The sequence below is a fragment of the Phyllostomus hastatus genome, unplaced genomic scaffold (assembly GCF_019186645.2).
Source record: "Phyllostomus hastatus isolate PE091 unplaced genomic scaffold, TTU_PhHast_1.1 phas_contig_40, whole genome shotgun sequence".
Taxonomy (NCBI): domain Eukaryota; kingdom Metazoa; phylum Chordata; class Mammalia; order Chiroptera; family Phyllostomidae; genus Phyllostomus; species Phyllostomus hastatus.
In genome coordinates, this window is record NW_025333872.1 from 515,466 (window position 1) to 533,918 (window position 18,453).

The window sequence follows — 18,453 nt, forward strand, 5'->3', positions numbered from 1 at the left end:
CACTGAATCCGAAGCTGTGTTTGAATGAAATAAAGTTCTCAGTTGATGCGTGTTCACAGTCAAGTGTGAGAAGCACTGCGCTATTTTGTCTATTTCTGTACTTGTTCAAAACTTTCCATAATCAAAAGGTTGTTGGGTTTTGTTTCGTTTTTCCGAAATTGTCTTCAATACTCCCGGGGAGATCTTCCTGCAGAGTCCCGGGCTGCGCAGAGCTGGGAGACCCTGCCTTCCCTCCGGCCGCCCTACGCGGGACCCCGCGGTCTACGGGGCCGCATCCCGGCGCCAGCACCCGGCCGGGAAGCACCGCTCCAGGCCGATCAGCGCGCCTCCGCTCCCGCTCCGCTGCTGTCCCGGCGGAAACCCGGGGTTCACCGCGTCGCCTGTCGCGGCAGGCCCGCGCGGGCAGGGCGCCGCACCTGAGCGAGCCTGCAGGTGGGACGCGCCGCGGGCCGGCCCCGCCCCCGAGCCGGGGGTGGAGCGGGCAGCGCGGGGCGGGCGCTGCCGGGACCGCGACGGGGGCCTGGTGCTGGGAGCCCCGTGGGCCGCGAACGCAGCAGACTCGCTGCGGCAGCCGAGATCGGGTGCGCGGGATGAGCCTCACGCGGAAAAAGGGCTTCTACAAGCAGGACGTCAACAAGACCGCCTGGGAGCTGCCCAAGACCTACCTGTCCCCGACGCACGTCGGCAGCGGGGCTTATGGCTCCGTGTGGTGAGATCCCCGGGCCTGTGCGCGCTCTGGGGCACCGGGAAGGGGGGTCAAGGGGTTCCCGGGGCGTCGGGGCGGACAGACCGCGGCCTCCCAGGTCACGGGACTCAGGTGGAGCCACCCGAAGATCGAAGATCGGGGATGGTTCAATGCACCTCCTCTGCTCTTCCGGGCTCACCTGGGATGTCCCCTCTCCTGTTGGGCCCCCGGGGTCGCGCGCCCACCACCTTGACCGTGGACCACAAGGCCCAGTGTCCCGCGGGCTTGGAAGACCCTCTCGGGGGCTTTTCCTGGGCCGACTCGGGGAAAGCTGGGACGCTAAGTAGCGTGTGAGCGACAAGCCTCAGGCGTTGGCAGAGGCTGGCCCGGGACCACCCCCGGCGCCGTCTCCCTTTCTCTGGCTTTGTGGGGTTTCTGTGGGTTGAATTAAGACTGGGTCTGGTTGCCCAGGACTTGAACCTTACCAAGGACCCCAAAGTTCTTCCGGGCGAATCCCCGTTGTTACAAATGGGTGCACTGAGACCCAAAGAGGGAGAAGTGACTTGCCAAGTTGCACAGAGTGAGACTCCCTGGGGCTCTGGATCCCCTTGTGTTAACTGTGTCTGACTCGGGTGCATGGACTTCTCTCAGGGTGTCTGCTCCCTCCTCCAGCCCTGAGCCCCACGGTGCTTCATCAGCTCCCTCACATTCCAGGCCCTGGGCATCCGTTTCTCCTAGCCTAGTCTGCAGGCCAAGAGGGATGGGGGTGAGGATATCCTGGGACATACCACCAGGATCTGGAGCGGCATTGCCGGGGGAGGAGAAGTGCTGCCTGCTGACCTGCCTGTGCCCCCGCAGCTCTGCCATCGACAAGCGGTCAGGGGAGAAGGTGGCCATCAAGAAGCTGAGCCGGCCCTTCCAGTCTGAGATCTTTGCCAAGCGGGCCTATCGAGAGCTGCTGCTGCTGAAACACATGCAGCATGAGAACGTAGGCTGAGCCTGGGGCTGCTGGAGAAGGCGGGAAGCCCTCCTGTGCGTGGGAGAGGGCCTGAGAGGGTACAGAGAGCTCAGGACAGGGTCAGAAGAAAGGCAACCTCCTCCTTGCTCCTCTGACCCTAGTTCCTCCCTTCATTATTAAGATGGGGTGCAGGACCTGCCCTGCCTACTTCCCAGGAAGGGTACAAAGGGTATGTTTGGCAGTGGCTCAGAATGAGCTTTGTGAGGTACAGGCTTACTCTCTCACTGTTATTAGAAAATGGGCACAGAGGAATGTCGTAGCATGTTCTAGATCTAAGAGCTGGTGCCCAGAATCCAGGTTACTGTTGTTTGCCCATGTGACACTGATAATAATAACCACGACAACAATAAAAATAGATACATACAGTATTGAGCACCTATTGCGTAGCAGGCTCCATTCAAAGAGTTTTGCATAAACCAACTTGTTTAATCCTCAAAGTACTGTTACTCCCATATACAGATGGGGAAACTGAGGCACAAAGACCCACAGATTGCATGGGTAGTCAGTGGCATAGCTGGTATTTGAATTTAGGCAGCCTGGCTTTTGGTCTCAGTGCATAACCATTCAACTGTCCTATCTGATAGAAATGGCTAGAAAACTAGTGACCCAGCATTGGGCCTGGCAGCAGGACTTTGCTCTAGGATACCCAGATTGGAAGGCAAACATTTAAAATAACAGTTTCAAATTTTTGTGCACATTTTAAGCCCCATTCCTCTTCAACAACCCTCCCTATGGCCTCCGGACAGGAGTGAACTTGCCTCTGGCTCTGAACCAGTCCTTGGCAGGCAAAAATCAATGAGGCAGAAGACCCAAAATCAAGGGCAGGGAGCCTATTGGCTGGAAAGCCCCTTCCCTGTTCCCTCCTTGATTCCCTTCACCACTCATGGCTCCCTGCTTGAGCTGAGAGTGAGTTCATGCTGTTTGCCCTGAGTAACTAGATTTGGGGCAGTGAGCACAGGAATGTCCACCTTCCCTTCTCCCCAGCCTGCTCTCCATCACTGTACACCACAGGCTCTCTCCCAATTACGGGGATTCCTCTTTCACCTCTGCCCCTTAACTGCTTCCAAGAAGGCTGGGAACCTGCTCCTGCTGGAGATGGTGTATTAGGAAAGGGTGGGTGGTCCTCTGCATGGCCTGGCTCTAAGGGAGGTAGGGAGAGGGCTGAGTGGCTACCAGCACTTACCAGCAACCTTCTCCTCAGGTCATTGGGCTCCTGGACGTCTTCACTCCAGCCTCCTCCCTGCGGAACTTCCAGGACTTGTGAGTCTGGCTGCACTGGGTTCCAGGGTATTACAGTCCTTACTTGCCACGCGGGCGGGGGGGGGGCAACTTGGTAGTGGGGGAGTCCAGATTCTGTCTTCTGGGTAGGGGACTTCCTGACCTGGCAGTCCCTGTGCCTTTGGGTCATTGAGATGTGATTCTCTCTCTTGGGAGATCCTTTCAGCCAAGGGTGTTTATTTTAGAGGCAGTAACATTTTATCTTTTTACCCAATTTCTTGTTCTTTCTCTTCTTCTGACACCCTTATTATGCAAATGTTGAAATGCTTGCTGTTGTTCCAGAGGCTGCTTACACTGTTCTTGTTTATTTGGAGTCTTTTTTTTTCTTGTTATTCTGATTGGTTGTTGTTATGCTTCCTTATGTTCTAAAAGTTTTATGGCTTCAGATCTTACATTTTAAGTTTTTTATCATTTTGAATTTATTTTTGTATATGGTGTAAAAATGTGGTCTAGTTTCTGTCTTTCTTTTATATATATATGTATATATAAATATATATATATATATATATATATATATATATAAATATATATATATATGGCTGTCCAGTTTTCCTAACACCATTTATCAACTAGACTGTCTTTACCCCAGTGTATTTCCTTGCCTCCTTTGTCCTAGATTTATTGACTATACAGCTGTGGGGTTTTGAGGTTCGCTCTCTATTCTATTCCATTGATCTATGCCAGTACTATGCTGTTTTGATTACAGTAGCCATATAGTATAGTTTGATATCAGGTAGCATAATACCTCCAACTTTGTCTACATTATCAATATTGCTTAGGCTATTTGGGACCTTTTATGGTTCCATAGAAATTTTAGGATCACTTATTCCAGTTCTGTGAAAAATGCCATTGCATTGAATCTATAGATTACTTTGGGTAGTATAGACATTTTTAACAATGTTAATTGTTCCTATCAGTGAGCATGCTATGTGCCCCCATGTATGTGTATCTGCTTCAATTTCTTTCTTCAATGCCTTAGAATTTTCCAAGTACAGGTCTTTTACCTCCTTGTTTAAATTTATATCTAGGTATTTTGTATGCAGTTGTAAATGGGATTGTTTTCTTAGTTTCTCTTTCTGATAGTTTGTATATAAACATGCAACCAACTTCTGAGTATTAATTTTGTATCCTGCTACTTCACTGAACTCATTTATCAATTTTAATAGTTTTTTTGTGGTATCTTTAGGGTTCTCTATATTTAGTATGATATCATTTGCAAATAAAGACAGCTTTACTTTTTCATGTCCAATTTGGATGCTTTTTATTTCTTTTTTCTTGTCTGACTGCTGTGGCTAGGTCTTCTAGTACTATGGTGAATAAAAGTGGTGAAGGTAGACCTCCTTGTCTTTTTCCTGATCTTAAGTAAAACATTTTGAGCTTTTCATTGTTGATTATGATATTGGCTATGGGTTTGTCATATATGGCCTTCATCATGTTGAGGTATGTTTTGAATGGCGTTTTTCCTATAATGTGCTTAGCATTTGGAATTTAATGTGACCAGCTCCTCTGGCAGGGTAAGGGTCCGGATAGGGTGAGAGTGTGGTTTCTGAATTAATGCTAATAGTAGTATGGTCAGTGATCTAGGCAATCTAGGTATGGGTAGAGTGCTGAGGACTGCATACTGCCTTGGGGTTTCACAGAGGAGGCAACATTTGATCTCAAGCCTGAAGGGTGTGTAGAAGTTCGCCTTGGGTAGAAGGGGCTAGGGCATCCCAGGTAGGAGGGACCGTGGGGGCAGAAGCCATGGTGCATGGAAGAGGCTGGACTGTTTGGGCAATATTGAGAATTTTAGTGTGGCTGGTTTGGCTAAGCTAAGTCTAGACTTGATCCAATAGGCAGCTTCAAGTCCATGGAGGATTTCAGCAGGAAGATGATGTCAGATTTGATTTTGAGGATGTACTCTGGTGGCATCAAGAAAAGAACAGGGAGGAGCTTTGGGAGGCAGACACCTAGAGGGTAGTGTTCAAGACCCAGACCTTGATCTAAATAGAGTAGAGGTGATGGTATGCCAAGAGCAGACCAAAGTCCCTTGGGATGTAGTGGCTGGGAGAGGTAGCGAAGGTCAAGGTGCCAGAATACAAAGTGGAGGAAGAACAGATGTTGGGGGAAAGATAATGAACTTCATTTTTGAGACTTCACTTTTGAAGAGCCTATGAATATTCAAGTGTTTATTCAGAAGTTGCAAATAAATCTGGAGCTCCGGAGAAGAAGGTCTGGGCTAGGAATGTGGAGTGGGTTAGAATAATCACCCATGGATGACAGCCGAAGCCCAGGGACAGGCTCGTGGAGAGCATGACACGACACTGTCGATGACAATATCAACATTCAAGGGAAGGTCCAAAGGATGAGCAGGTGAAGAGCTGGGAGCATCTGATTGGGGACTGAGGAAAATAGGTGGAGAATCTTGAGGGAGTGTCAGACTTTGCAAAAGGTCAGATAGGAAGAGAGGGAGCCAGGGGTGAGTTGGGCCATTATTGGTGACCTTGATCAGAGCAGTTTTGGTGGTGGGGGTGGGGCAAGAGCAGACACTATGTTGTCGGAGGCCCAGGCAGTGGGGTCAAAAGGTGTGGAACACTCTAGAGTTTGGTGTGGACAAAGAGGGAGAAGGGGAAGTTAGTTAAGAAACAAGGTCAAGGGGAGGTAGTTCTAGCACGGTGAGGCTTCAGCAAGTGTGTGGGCCAAGTAGAAAGAACCAGGGTCCACGTAGAGAGAAAGACGGAGGTGGGGAGGGGACTGTGTGTGGAGGAGGGCTGGCAGGAGGGAGGGTGTGGTCAGGCGGAAGAAGGCTTCCAAAAGCCACAGGCTCGTGTAATGGCCTCCACCACATGTTGTTTTGGGGGTTTTTTTTGGGGGGGGGTTGCCTTTAATACTTTTTTCAATCTTTATCATTTTTTGTTCTGGACTTTACTATTATTACCTTGAGTGCCAGTTACATTTTGCTGACCTTGATCTGTTTTGCAATCCTTTAAGAGGGTGCAGTGGCTTAGCCACCTCCTTTCTTCTTCCATCCTCCTGGAAGTTGCTTTATTGTTCCCCTCTTGGGAGAGCAGATATTTTTGGTTGATCCTGGAGCCATCTCAGCCAGGCATGACCCTCTGGGAGAGAAATTTGGACTGAAGCAGAAGGAAATATCGAGAGATGTTTCTAACTCACAGCTCTGGCTTTCTGTGGGGCACAGAGGAGGGCAAGGAAAGAGCACCTGTGAACAGAGGGAACACAGATCCACTTGGTTTTCCTGAGCATGCTCCCGCTGAAATGCTCACCCTGACCTCTGCCAACTGAGCAGCTGCTGTGGCGAGGCCGGGAGCCGGGAGCCGGGAGCCGGGAGCCAGGAGCAAGGAGGCCCGTGTGGGGCTCTGGCTGGCTGTGGTCAGGCTGCTTCTGCTCACCCATGGAGGTCCTTTTGAGGCCCCTGTTTTGTTCCAGCCCCTTGCCTCCCCTCTGAGCTCAGACCTGGGCTGGATGGGACTCAGGACTGGACACAAAGCCCCATACCTTGCAGCTACCTGGTGATGCCTTTCATGCAGACGGACCTGCAGAAGATCATGGGCATGGAGTTCAGTGAGGACAAGATTCAGTACTTGGTGTATCAGATGCTCAAGGGTCTCAAGGTGGGCAGGGTCTGGAGGGTGGTAGAGGGGGTGAGACCTGAGGTTTGTGGGAGGCCTGGCCTTGGGGCTGGGAGAGCACGCCGTGGCAGGGCAGAGGAGGCTCGGAGCCAGCCTGGAAAGCCTGCTGTGAAGCTGGGCTCAGGACCCACCTTCCTCTCTCTCTCCCCCACACAGTACATCCACTCCGCCGGGGTCATCCACAGGGTGAGTGCTTTCTCCGCCACACTCCCTCCCACCCTGGAGGGGTTCTCCTCAGCCAGGGAGGGGGAAGGTAAAGGGAGGGCACAGTCCTTGGGGAAATGGGAGACAGATTTTTCGGGCCTACCCTTGGCCTAGGAAGGCCTGCTTCAAAGGAATTGCTGTGTTCAGAAGAATTTTGGGGGGAAATGCTGCAAACAAAGCAAGCTCTGGTATTTCAGGCTCCAGGAATAGGGAGCATTTTAGAGCTGGCTGGGCCTGCAGGGCAGCTTGTCCAGCCCTCCAACCCTCGTGTTACACCCGAGGAGCCCGACACCCAGAGAGGGGCGGGATTTGGTGAGGTTGCATGCCGGGCGGTGGCCAAGCTGGGACAAGCTGCCATATCTGCCTCTCAGCCGGATGCTCGCTCTCCTGTCATCTAGGACCTAAAGCCGGGCAACCTCGCTGTGAATGAGGACTGTGAGCTGAAGGTCAGTGGCCCAGGCAGGGTCAGCTGGGTTGGGGTGGGCTCCTCTCCCCCAGAAGCCTCCTTTAGCTGTTCTAAGAGACTCTTCTCCTCAACAAGCTCCTTCCCTATGTTCTCCGAGTCACAGATCTTGGATTTTGGGCTGGCGAGGCATGCAGACGCCGAGATGACTGGCTATGTGGTGACCCGCTGGTACCGGGCCCCTGAGGTTATCCTAAGCTGGATGCACTACAACCAGACTGGTCAGTGGTCAGCTGCCTGGGGACAGCCTGGAACTGGGGGTCTTCTCTGGCAGCTTCCCAAGGCCATCTTGGTTACTCTGGGTTGACTGACCGCTGGGCTGTGGTCAGCAGTCCAGGTGACACTTCCTCCCCTCCCTTGGCAGTGGACATCTGGTCTGTGGGCTGTATCATGGCGGAGATGCTGACGGGGAAAACGCTGTTCAAGGGGAAAGATTGTATCCTTTGCTGGAAAAGCCAAACTCCATCCAGGGATTCATTCTTTCAGCAGGCACTTTCTTATTTAAATCTCTCTTTTTCTTAATGTGGGAGATATACATGCTCACTGTAGAACAATTTTAAAGTGCAGATGAGCAAAGTGATAAAAAGTAGCCACCTGTCATTCCACCACGATGGAGGAAATACTTCACCTTTTGGCGTCACACACTAATTGAGCGCCTGTGTGCAGTGCAGCATTGAGGAGGAGGTGCGTGTCTGCCCCGCCAAGTCAGGGGTGGGGAGACAAAGAGGCAACCGATGAGTGTGACCAAGGAGGCGGCATGTTCGGGAGCGTTTCTGGGAGAGACCCTTAACCTAGCCCAGCTGGAGAAGCCTTCCAGAGACCGAAGCACGAGGGGAATAGGCGTCTGGAGGCTGGGTGTTTGCCACAGGGCCTGGGTGGGAGTGATGGAGAGCTGGCGGGAAGGGCAGTTTCAGATCCTTCAGCAAAGAGTGAGGCTGAGCCTTAACCTGCTGCCAAGACCTGGACCAATTGACCCAGATCCTGAAAGTGACTGGGGTGCCAGGTGCGGAGTTCGTGCAGAAGCTGAATGACAAAGCGGTGTGTGGCAGTGGGCCTAGCTGAGCAGGTGGGCGGGCTGCGGGCTTCGGGCTTTGGGAAGGAGAGCTTACCTCTGCCTCCCTCTTGCCTTCGTCCCTCTTCGGACTCTGACCTGAGCCTTCAGCCCTGCTGGGCCTTTTCTGGAGTCCCTGCTCTATGCTCCTAAGGCCTGAGCCCCAAAGTGCTGACAGTTGGGGATTACTCAATGCTTTTCTGTCTTCCAGGCCAAGTCCTACATCCAGTCCCTGCCACAGAGCCCCAAGAAGGATTTCTCTCAGCTCTTCCCACGCGCCAGCCCCCAGGGTGAGTCTCAGGCCTGGGCCTCCGCATTCTGTCCCGGCGGGTGGCCTGGCTCTCCCAGGCCTGGAGTGAGGCTCCTGCTTTTGCTGCAGCCGCAGACCTGCTGGAAAAGATGCTGGAGCTGGACGTGGACAAGCGCCTGACGGCCTCGCAGGCCCTCGCCCACCCCTTCTTTGAACCCTTCCGGGACCCAGAGGAGGAGACAGAGGCCCAGAAATTTGATGATTCCTTAGAACATGAGAAACTTACGGTGGACGAATGGAAGCGTAAGAGCTGGGGGCTCGGGCTTTGTCCTCTCTCTGCCTGCAGCCTTTCTGTCCTTTACCACCTTTGTTTTCATGCCTGCCTCTCTGCCAGCCTCTCTGCCGGCCCCTCCACCCCCCTGGAGCCTACTGCCTCTTTCCCTCTGAGCAGATGTGGTCCCCACATGCATTCTTCCTCCCCAGCTGACTTGCAACTCCACGCTTTGTCTGTGGGGACCGGGGGCCAGCTCTTTCTTGCCCTCAGCACCCCCTCCCCACCTTGAGCCACCCTGCCTTTCTCAGAGCACATCTACAAGGAGATTGTGAACTTCAGCCCCATTGCCCGGAAGGACTCGCGACGCCGGAGTGGCATGAAGCTGCAGTGACTTGTCCAGCTGACCCCTGGCTGAGCCCGGGGATCACCATGTGGCACCCCCTGCCAGACACTGCCCCTAGGACCAATATTTATTTGTCACTACTGAGCCCTTCTGGGTTACAGCCTTCCAAGCACAGGACTGAGGACCCTAGTCCTTGTGTGGGAAATAGGCCCAGTAGGTGCAGGTTTCAAAGATGTTGGTTGGGGGAAAGTAGTTCCGGTCATAACTGACCACATTAAATGCCTGTCTGGAGACTTGCCTGTGTGTGGACTCCTTTCCTTCTCGGCTCTGGTGGCGCTAAGAGGGCGGACTGAGCCAGGGCTGGGGTCTACATCGGTGGCGGTATATTCGTTTGCTAGGGCTGCCATAGCAATGAGCACAAACTGCGTGGCTTAAAACATCAGAGACTTATACTCTCATGGTTCTTAAGGCGAGAAGCCTGAAATTAAGGTGTTGGAAGGGCTGTGTTCCCCCCAAAGGGTCTACAGAAGAACCCTTGCTTGCCTCTATTTGTAGCTTCCTGTGGCTCCTAGGGTCTTTGGTGTCCTTGGCTTGTGGCTGCTTCAGTCCACTTTCCGCCTCTGTCTTTACAGGGTCTTCTCTCCTGTGTGTGTGTTTGTCTGCCTTTCCCTTCTTCTTATAAGAAGACCAGTTATTTTTTTCCCATATTTTATTTCACTTAGTTTTGGGTTGCACAACAATGTGAATATACTTAACACTTTTTTCTTTTTCTTTTCCATTACCATTTATCCCTGTATACCCCTCACCGCCCCCCACTGCAGTCACCACACTGTTGTCCATGTCCATGAGTCCTTTTCCATTTTTCCTCCATCCCTCCACCCACTAGCCTCCGCCCCCACCCCCCCACCCCCCAGTTGTCAGCCTGCTCTCTGTGAGTCTGTCTCTGTTTTGCTAGAGCACCAGCTATTGAATGTCTAGTCCACCCTAATCCGGTATGACCTCATCTCAATCCTTACTCATTATATCTGCAACGACCCTCTTTCCAAACAAGGTCACTTCCTGAGGTTCTGGGTGGGTCTGACTTCTTGGGGAACACTATTCAACCCACTCCAGATGGCCACGAGGGAGGGCCCTTTCCTGGGCCCAGTGCTCTGTCATGGAGCCAAACGCATTTGGCGGCTAAATCAAGAAAGTCTTAGAGGGAGCTGCAGCTGGTGAGACATGGCCCGCAGGTTATTTTGGGTGAGTGATAAGCAATCAAGATATGAAACCACAGCAGGCATGCTGACTGGGAGCTGCAGAAGGCAGAAGCGGGCTTTTTCGGGCTTTCCACAAAACTGTTCTCACCCATCTCTGCCAAGTTTTAACCTGGCAATGGCTGAGATCCTTCTGCTTAGATTTGAAAAACTGGTCAAATTCCTACGTACAGTCAGGAGTCTGGCCCCATAGTTCTTGCCCTGCGCCCAGTGGAGCTCCAGCTTCCCCGTGCACCATGGCCCTGGTTAAAATGCACATTCCGGGCCTCGCCCCAGGGATTCTGATTTGGCAGGCCTGGGCTTCAGAACCTAGAATGTGTGAGTGAGGACCCTCATCCCTCAGCCCAAGCCTAGTGATTCTGATAGACATCGGACCATATTTAGAGGAACATTTAAATGACTTCTGTGCTACTGAATTTGTCAAGAGGCCTAAATTAGGAATTTACAATGGGGGACTGAGGGGGTTCAGATGAGCTTCACACTCTCATTTTATGAGTGTTAAAGCCAAGGCTCAAATGGCCTTTTTAGGGTGGTGAGACTATTCTCTGTGACACTAATGCTGGATACCTGGTGTGCATTTGTCACCACCCACTGAATGTACAACACAAAGAGCGAACCCTAATGTAAACTGTGGACTTTAGTGAATAATAATGTACTGATACTAGCTCATCAGTTGTAACAAAGGCACCACACCGATGCAAGATAAGATGTTAATAACGGGAACTGCAAGGGTAGGGAGGGAGTATATGGAAATTTATGTACTTTGGGCACAGTTTTTCCGTAAACCTAAAACTGCTCTAAAAGTCATGGCTTAAAAAAAGCCTCAAGTAATGTCCATACAAATAAATAAACCAAAAAAAGAAAACCTTGAGTCCACACTACCCCTCCCTGAGAGACTCAGTCAGAAACCCCCAGCAAGGAAGTGCTGGGCTCAGGATTCGACCTGGAGCAGCCTTGACCACTGCCAAAGGCTCTTAACCCACACTTGGATTCGATGATTGCCCAGCATTCCCTCCCTTCTAGCCTGGATTTTGCTGCTTCTCCCACAGAGTGGCCCTACTGTCAATGAGGGAGGAGTAGGTGGTGGCAGGGACTGGCTATGTCCTGCCGTAGCCCTGACCTTGCTAGTTACTGAACTGTACCAGGTCCCCTGAGTCTAAATCCCTCAGTTAATTGCCTGCTGAGACTACTTACTGGCTCCAGGGAAAAAAATCCAGCCTTCGGGTCCTGGCCTTCAAAGCCTATCAAGTTCTCTGACCTCGTCAACTCCTGCCTCCCTTTCTTTTTTCATGCCAGCGTAGCCTGCTATGGAGCTTGAGTCCCGGGGTACACCAGGAGGCTCACCCTGCATATGAACAGTCTGCAGGCTCTGACAGGTCCTGCAATAAATGTTCAACATTGTTTAATCCAGACTTCCTAAATGTACTTAGCCGCAGCACCACGCTCTCTCCTGGCAGCCGTCACACACGGAGCCTCTGCCCAGTGCCGCCTGCACAGGTCCCGACACCTGGGCTCCTTCCCGAGCCTCTGCACAGAGGCCCTTCAACCCCCTTCTCACTGAGGAACATTCTCCTCATTCTTCAAGACCTAGCCTCAGGCCTCCCTCCAGGAAGTCGTTTTCCAGCAGACCCCGCCCCTGTCCCCAGGCCCTCTGTGCAGGGCATCTGTAGTGTGTGTTCTGTGTCCCCTCTCCAGGGCCTGCTGTGAGCCCCTGTGGGGGACAGGTAACTGTGAATGCATGAATGAGCAAATGAATGAATGAACAAATGAATGATATCCTGGGTCCTGGTGGTCATTTCTCTGCCCCGACCAGACCAGCATTGTATCAAGAGCAGCCAAGAACCAAGCAGGAAGCGGAAGTGGTGGCCAGTCACTCCCCCGAGAATCTCTAGGCTCCTGGGCTCCCAGGCCACTCCCCGTCATCACTCAGTGCCCTCCAGTCCAGCCCAGAATCACACTTCTGTGTGTTGCTTCGGCCCCTTTCCCACAGGCACCTCAAAGCTGAGCAGTTTCTCTGAAGGGAGGTCAGGGTACTGAGCAGTGGGAAGAGGTCCATGGATCCCAGCCTTACCCTGTGGGCACATGGGCAGAGTAAAAGGAAAGGAGTTGGTTCCCAGGCTGGGTGGGGGCAGAAGGGCTGAGTTTGGGGGTTCTGGGCCCCCATAATCTCATAGTTGGGCTGCACGACCTCAGGCAGGCCTTGTGCTTTCAGGCCTTGGTGGACAAGGCTGGCTTTGCCCTCTCCAGCGGGACAGCTCAAAAGAGATAAGACAGTCCAGTAAGAGTAGCTATGTCCTTGACTCCCACCTCAGTGAAATGAAGGGTGTCCTTGCTTGATGTTTCAATGGCTCCTATCCCAAGGCAGCTGGGGACTGGTCATCCGTGTCGCCCAGGGCAGAGCTTGCCTGGTGGGGGCCGGGGTGGCACTGCTCCAAGTGAGGGGTGCTCCGGAAACTTTTCAGGCCTCCCGCAGGGCTGCACCCTGCTACCCCCCCACCCCCCGCACCCCCACTCCCCGCAGGCTAGGAGGGAGAAATCCCTGTCTCTCCCCTCTCTAGGCTTTTGTGTCTTTAAATTCAGAAACAGTCTCTCCCCTCTATCCCACTGTGAGCTCTTGCTCTGAGCTCCTTCCCTAAATCCCCCTGCGATCTAAGCTGACAGGCTGGTGATTTTCATGTTTTTCATAGTGGGCAGCTGAGGCCCAAGGCCATTCAACTAACCTGTGAAGCTGGTTAGTGAGCTGTCCCTGTGATGCCCCCACCCCCACCCCAGATTTCCTGGAGCAGGTGGAATTCTGACCTGGCTTCCCCGGCAGAGCCTCTGGTCCCTGAGCAGCTGCCCTCACTCTGGGCCAGGGTGTCAGCAAGGACCCCTGGGTTGGGAGCTCTTCTCCTTGTTTGGACTGTGGATCCCCTCTCAAGATAATGTTTTCATATGCATAAAATAAAATACACAGGGTTGCAAAGCAAGCTAGTCATGTTGGAATACAGTTGTGAAAATATCGTTTAAATGTGGTGTTGTAAGACATGGGTTCCTTTATTAACACATTAAATACAAGATCTAGGGGTGAGCCTAATAAGCTACTGTAAATGTGAAGGGGAAATGAGGGCAGACGACGTTTCAGGGTACCTGCACCCGGGCAAGGGCGGCAGAGAGCTCTGTGCTGTCCTCTGGCCCCACTAACACCGCTGTAGCTTGCCGCCTGGATTCAAATGCAGGTGAGTGGAAGCAAAGTTGTAATCACTCCCAGTCCAAGTTCATGGGCCTGTGAATTAGTGTACAGTCCATGGTTTATGGACCCCAGTTAAGAACCCTTCTTCTAGACACTAAAATGTGACTTGAGGTGTCCTCTGCAATTTCTTAACCGACCTGCATGCCCACCTTGTTTGCTCATGCAGCCAGGTTGTGCCCAGACGCCTACAACACATATTGCCCCCCAGCCCCAGTGTCTCCTGGCCTCACTGTCCAGGAATGGGTCAGCCTGGGACATTTCCTAGGGAATTAGCCAGGCCTCAACATCTACTTTGCAAACTGGATGGAATTCTCCCATCCCTACCCCAGAGCATTCCCTATAAATGGGAATTTTACTGATGAAGGTATTTGGGCCCAGAGTGGAAACTGGGGCCCAGGCCCCATCTACTCACCACTGTGCTTTTCTGTCCGCTGCAGCCGTGGCATGGCATTTACTGAGATTAATGTGCGGTTTGCACTCCCTGCATTACTGTCCCTGTCTCCCCAACCACTGAGGCACAAAGATAGCCTCAGGGACAGATTTGTGTTAACTGGCCAAGAGAAGATGCTACCAGAAAAATACTCATTTTTCTTTGCTTTCCCAAAGGTCTCAACTTACCCTGAGAACATTTTGCTAGGACTCTAGGATGGGGAAAGGTGGGGGGTGAGTGAGGGAAGTACGTCTGAGGAGCCATATGGCTCAGCTAAGGTGTTTCTTCTGACTGGGAGGAGGCAGAGGCAGGTTAGTGCCCACATTCTTTGGGGACTGTGCCCAGCTCCCCAACAACACTCTGGCAAAACTCAAGAGGAGGCTGCTGGGTACACGCAGGGAGGCTGGCCTTGGGCATGGGGCTCCTGGTCTTGGCTGAAATTCCTGTGTCCTGAGTGTGTCCTGGGGCAGCAGAACCATGATTGACAGAGCCCTGTGGACTGGGACAGTGGGGTTTTGTGACAGACACAGCTCGTTTCCTACCCATAGATTACTGTCTCTGCCTCCCCTTTTTACAAAAGGTAGGCTACATTTATTTAGAGTCACAGGCAGTTAACTCATGCAGTGACTCAAACCACAAAAAGCCACTCCCACCTCACACCATCTGAGTCCTAGCACTGTGGCCAGAGTGGAAGGAGCGCTGCTGGGGCCCATTCACAGGTTCACAAGCTTCTCAGTGAGGGCGATCTGTGACTGTGTGAGGTTGACCAGGTAGGTCACCATCAGCAGGTCGTTAATGTTGCTGTTGAGCATGGTCTCAAAGTCTTCGGTGGCTACCTTGGGTACTTGGTTAACCAGGCTCATCAAGAAGCGGCCCACAGTATTGTCAGCTGACACCTTTCCAGACAGGACATCTCCCGAGTATTGCAACACTGCTGACAGCGTCCTGGATGGGGGCCGATGACCCCGCTACCTGCTGCAAGTCACTTGAGAGTCCAATCACCCGGTTGGGGCTGAAACAGGTCTTCATGATCAGGTGAACTCCAATGCACTCAGTGTCGTAATACGCATATTTCACTGTCAGAGGTGTGAACATCACGCCCACGGTCCTCCCAGGGACAGCCATTAAAGTACTGACATAAGCCTTGATGCTCATACGACCATTCTGGAGGCTCGTGTTCACAGTGAGGTGAATGGGGTTGGGGGCTTCGTGGCTGTAGTACTCATGGATCAGCACAGAGTGCTCTGTGATGTCATGGCCTGTCTTGTACCAGCCTAGGATGAGCTCATTTGGAGAAACTTTCTGGTGCAATTCATACATATTCTTAGCAAATTCCATGTCAACAGCCACCTCATCTTCTGACTCATTGTGAGGCACTGAAAAGCAATTGGTGACTTCCACGGAGTGCTTGTCAACAGTTCCCAGCAGAGTCCCAATAACTGGGGCATCACCCTCGTTGCGTCGCTCGTAGCTGTCCACGTTGGAGGCCAAAATGACCGGGTGCAGCCAGACCACACGGCCCCGGGGAAGGGTCCTGGAAGAGCAGGGCCAGCCAACGACCGCGCCAGTGTCTGTGCTGGGGCCGGCGCTGAGGCCGGGGTCTGGCCTGGCGCCTCGCTCGCAGCCGCAGCTGCCACTGGGTCTTGGGGATGAGGCTGGCGCTGGAGTGGAAGCTGGAACCAGCGCTGGAACTGGAGCCAGCGCTGGAGCCGAGGCCGGGCCTGAGTCTGGGGCTGAGGCAGGGGCCTCAGCTGGGGTTGGTGTGGCCACAGAAACACTCCCTAGTACTGCCGGTGTGGCCATCTTTTCGAGAGCCTCCTCCTCCTTAAAGAACCCACATTTTGTTCAGGCTGCAACTTGTGCAGGAGGGTGGGCCTCTCCTGCAGCCCCCCATGGTAACCTGTTGGGAGCCCATCAACAGCTGACCTTTGACACAGTCAGGTCGATGAGATGCATCTGCACAGCAGAGGCGACTGTGGTCAGATCTCCTGTCTATCTCCTCCTGTATGCCTGTCCCTGCTAGCAATAGGTGGTGGGATTTTTAGATACCTGTGTGTTATAACAAAAAATCTGCATGATGCCTCTGATTCTGCTCGAAATGACTTGCTGACCACAGAATAGAGACCCCTAGCAACCCTAATGTTGCTTGCTCCCCCTACCTGGGAAGTTAAGGACAAAATTAAACTATGGGCAGACCAACTACCAGAATGCTGAAGGAAGCTGTTGCTAGGAATGTTTCTTAGGGAGTCACCACCTGAAAGCTTAGATTTACTAGAACCACTACCCCTCCCATACCCTGGACAGGACTGTAAAGAAGCAAGGAGTTCTAGTTGAGAATAATAATCTCAATACATGGAAATGAACACAAAACATGCCCACCCCCAAGATGTAGAAATCAAAAAACCTTGGCAAAAAATCAGTTATCTAATTGAGATAAATTTAACCTTAATGGTTAATAGTTGATTTCTATATACCTACAAATCACCCCTTGCACCCTTTTAATTTAGACCAATTCCTAGAATCTTAATAGACATCTAGTTACTAATCGGCACCTGAAAGTTTGTGCCTGTATAGCTTTGTTGGCTATCTGATTAATGACCCTCTTGGTCAAAATAAACTTTGTTTAATATGGTTGATCTGTGGGATCTCCTGTACTTTTCGGTTATTTCTTTGTTTAACATGATTGATCTGTAAAACCTTCTGTGTTTTTAGAAATTATTTCTACGGTAACTGTTTCTGTTTTAATAACCACACTATGCGTTGAATATTGTATAACCTCCCCTATAAAAATAAAGATTGGTTTTCCTCGGTGAGTCAGTTGGGCCCAAAAAGCCTGGCTGTCCTCTGGCACCCCACCGGGTATCTGGCTTCATTCGAGTCGCCTTAGCCGTGCATCCTTTGGGGACCCTGAGACCCCACCCAGGCTGGATGCTGGCAGTAACCTGTGATTGTTCTAAACCAATGAGCTAGTGTGTCCTTTGCTAGTGATTGGTTCAGGGCTCAGTTCCAACCCAGAGGACTTGGGGGAGGTTGGGAAGGGGGTCCAGGTGATCTGCATCTGTTGTCTACCCTGAAGACAGTTGTGGGAACGCTTTGGCTCCAGTAGCCTTTGGGGACCATGAGGAAAGAAATCTAAGGATCAAACAAATCTGCACATTGAGGATGATAGAATGTGAGGATGGGAATGTCCTGAACCCTTGGAGACATCAGGACGCTGTGAAACCATTTCAGGGACTGCCTGCCTGCAGACTCTTTAGGTGAAATAACTAAATACCTTTGCAGGAATTTACCTGAGCCACTATCACACAGGGTCCTCCGCGACGAAGCCCATAAATTCTTCTTTGATGCAGCATCTCAGTGGCTTTAAGTACAGACTGAAGATGAGAGGGGCTTTCTCATGTTGTGCGGTCTTTAAAATCCTAGAACTTTTGTGTATTCCAAGGAGGAGACACAGTAAAGACTGCGGCTGGGTTTCCTCCAGCCCAGCAGGACAGGGCCTCGGCTTTACAAACTCGAGCTTGGCCCTGGCTCTCCTTGTCCCTCATGAGAGTAACACCGCTGTCTCATCCTTTTCTTTCCCCGTGGGCTATGTGCTCAGCAGTTTAAGTGTTGGGCACTTCAGGCACACTGCTGGCTGCTCTGCCATTAACCAGACGTGTGACTTTGGGCCTCAGTTTCTTCATCTTTATAATGAGGATAATACTAAAGAAATTAATATAAGGAATGCACATAGAACGGTGCCTGGCACATGGGAAGCACTTGCTGAGTGAGAACTATTTATTACTTTCTCTACCACACCCTCCTCCCTGTGTGATTACCACATCTTCCTGACTGCTTCACTTCCTCCTTCTCCACAGCAGTTTTCTCCACTCACCTGGTCTCCTTCACCTTACACCCTCTTCTCAATAGGTCGGTCCTTAAAGGACCCTAAGAGGTCTGGATCCAGTCACTCTTGGCTTCTATTACAACTCTGATATATGCAAGCTCTCATGCAGGGCTGGGAGGCAGCAGAGTGATGCATCGAGAACCTGGGCTTTGCGTACAAAAACACCTGGGGTTAAGAGAAAGGGGAGTTTAAGGAAGTGGCTTAAGTGACTCAGGGCAGGGGGTGAAGGTTGGCCAGTCTGACATTTGTCGGGAATGCTGGCAGGCTGGAAATTTATGCGGGGTGTCTGTATTAGAGTCTTGAGGCAGAATTCCTTCTTCTCTGGGAAACCTCAGCCCTTGCTTGCTCTTAAGGCCTTAGACTGATTGGATGAGGCCTACCGACATTACACAGGGTAATCTGCTGTACTTAAAGTGGGCTGATTGTAAATGCTAATCACATCTACAAATTCTTC

The 18,453-nt window shown here is 51.7% G+C and overlaps 1 protein-coding gene and 1 pseudogene across 1 annotated transcript; one reads left to right on the forward strand and one right to left on the reverse strand.

Annotated features, from left to right (window-relative positions):
- The first annotated feature begins 475 nt into the window (after positions 1-475).
- MAPK13 (mitogen-activated protein kinase 13) lies at positions 476-9,491 on the forward strand. The gene is made up of 12 exons (XM_045844258.1): positions 476-709; positions 1,544-1,673; positions 2,905-2,963; positions 6,484-6,592; positions 6,767-6,796; positions 7,213-7,260; positions 7,384-7,498; positions 7,642-7,713; positions 8,236-8,315; positions 8,540-8,618; positions 8,708-8,881; positions 9,161-9,491. The coding sequence occupies exons 1-12, from the start codon at positions 591-593 to the stop codon at positions 9,241-9,243; spliced, it is 1,098 nt and encodes a 365-aa protein (XP_045700214.1). The 5' UTR covers positions 476-590; the 3' UTR covers positions 9,244-9,491.
- Positions 9,492-14,802: 5,311 nt separating this feature from the next.
- On the reverse strand, positions 14,803-15,916 carry LOC123822099 (annotated as a pseudogene).
- Positions 15,917-18,453: the final 2,537 nt, after the last annotated feature.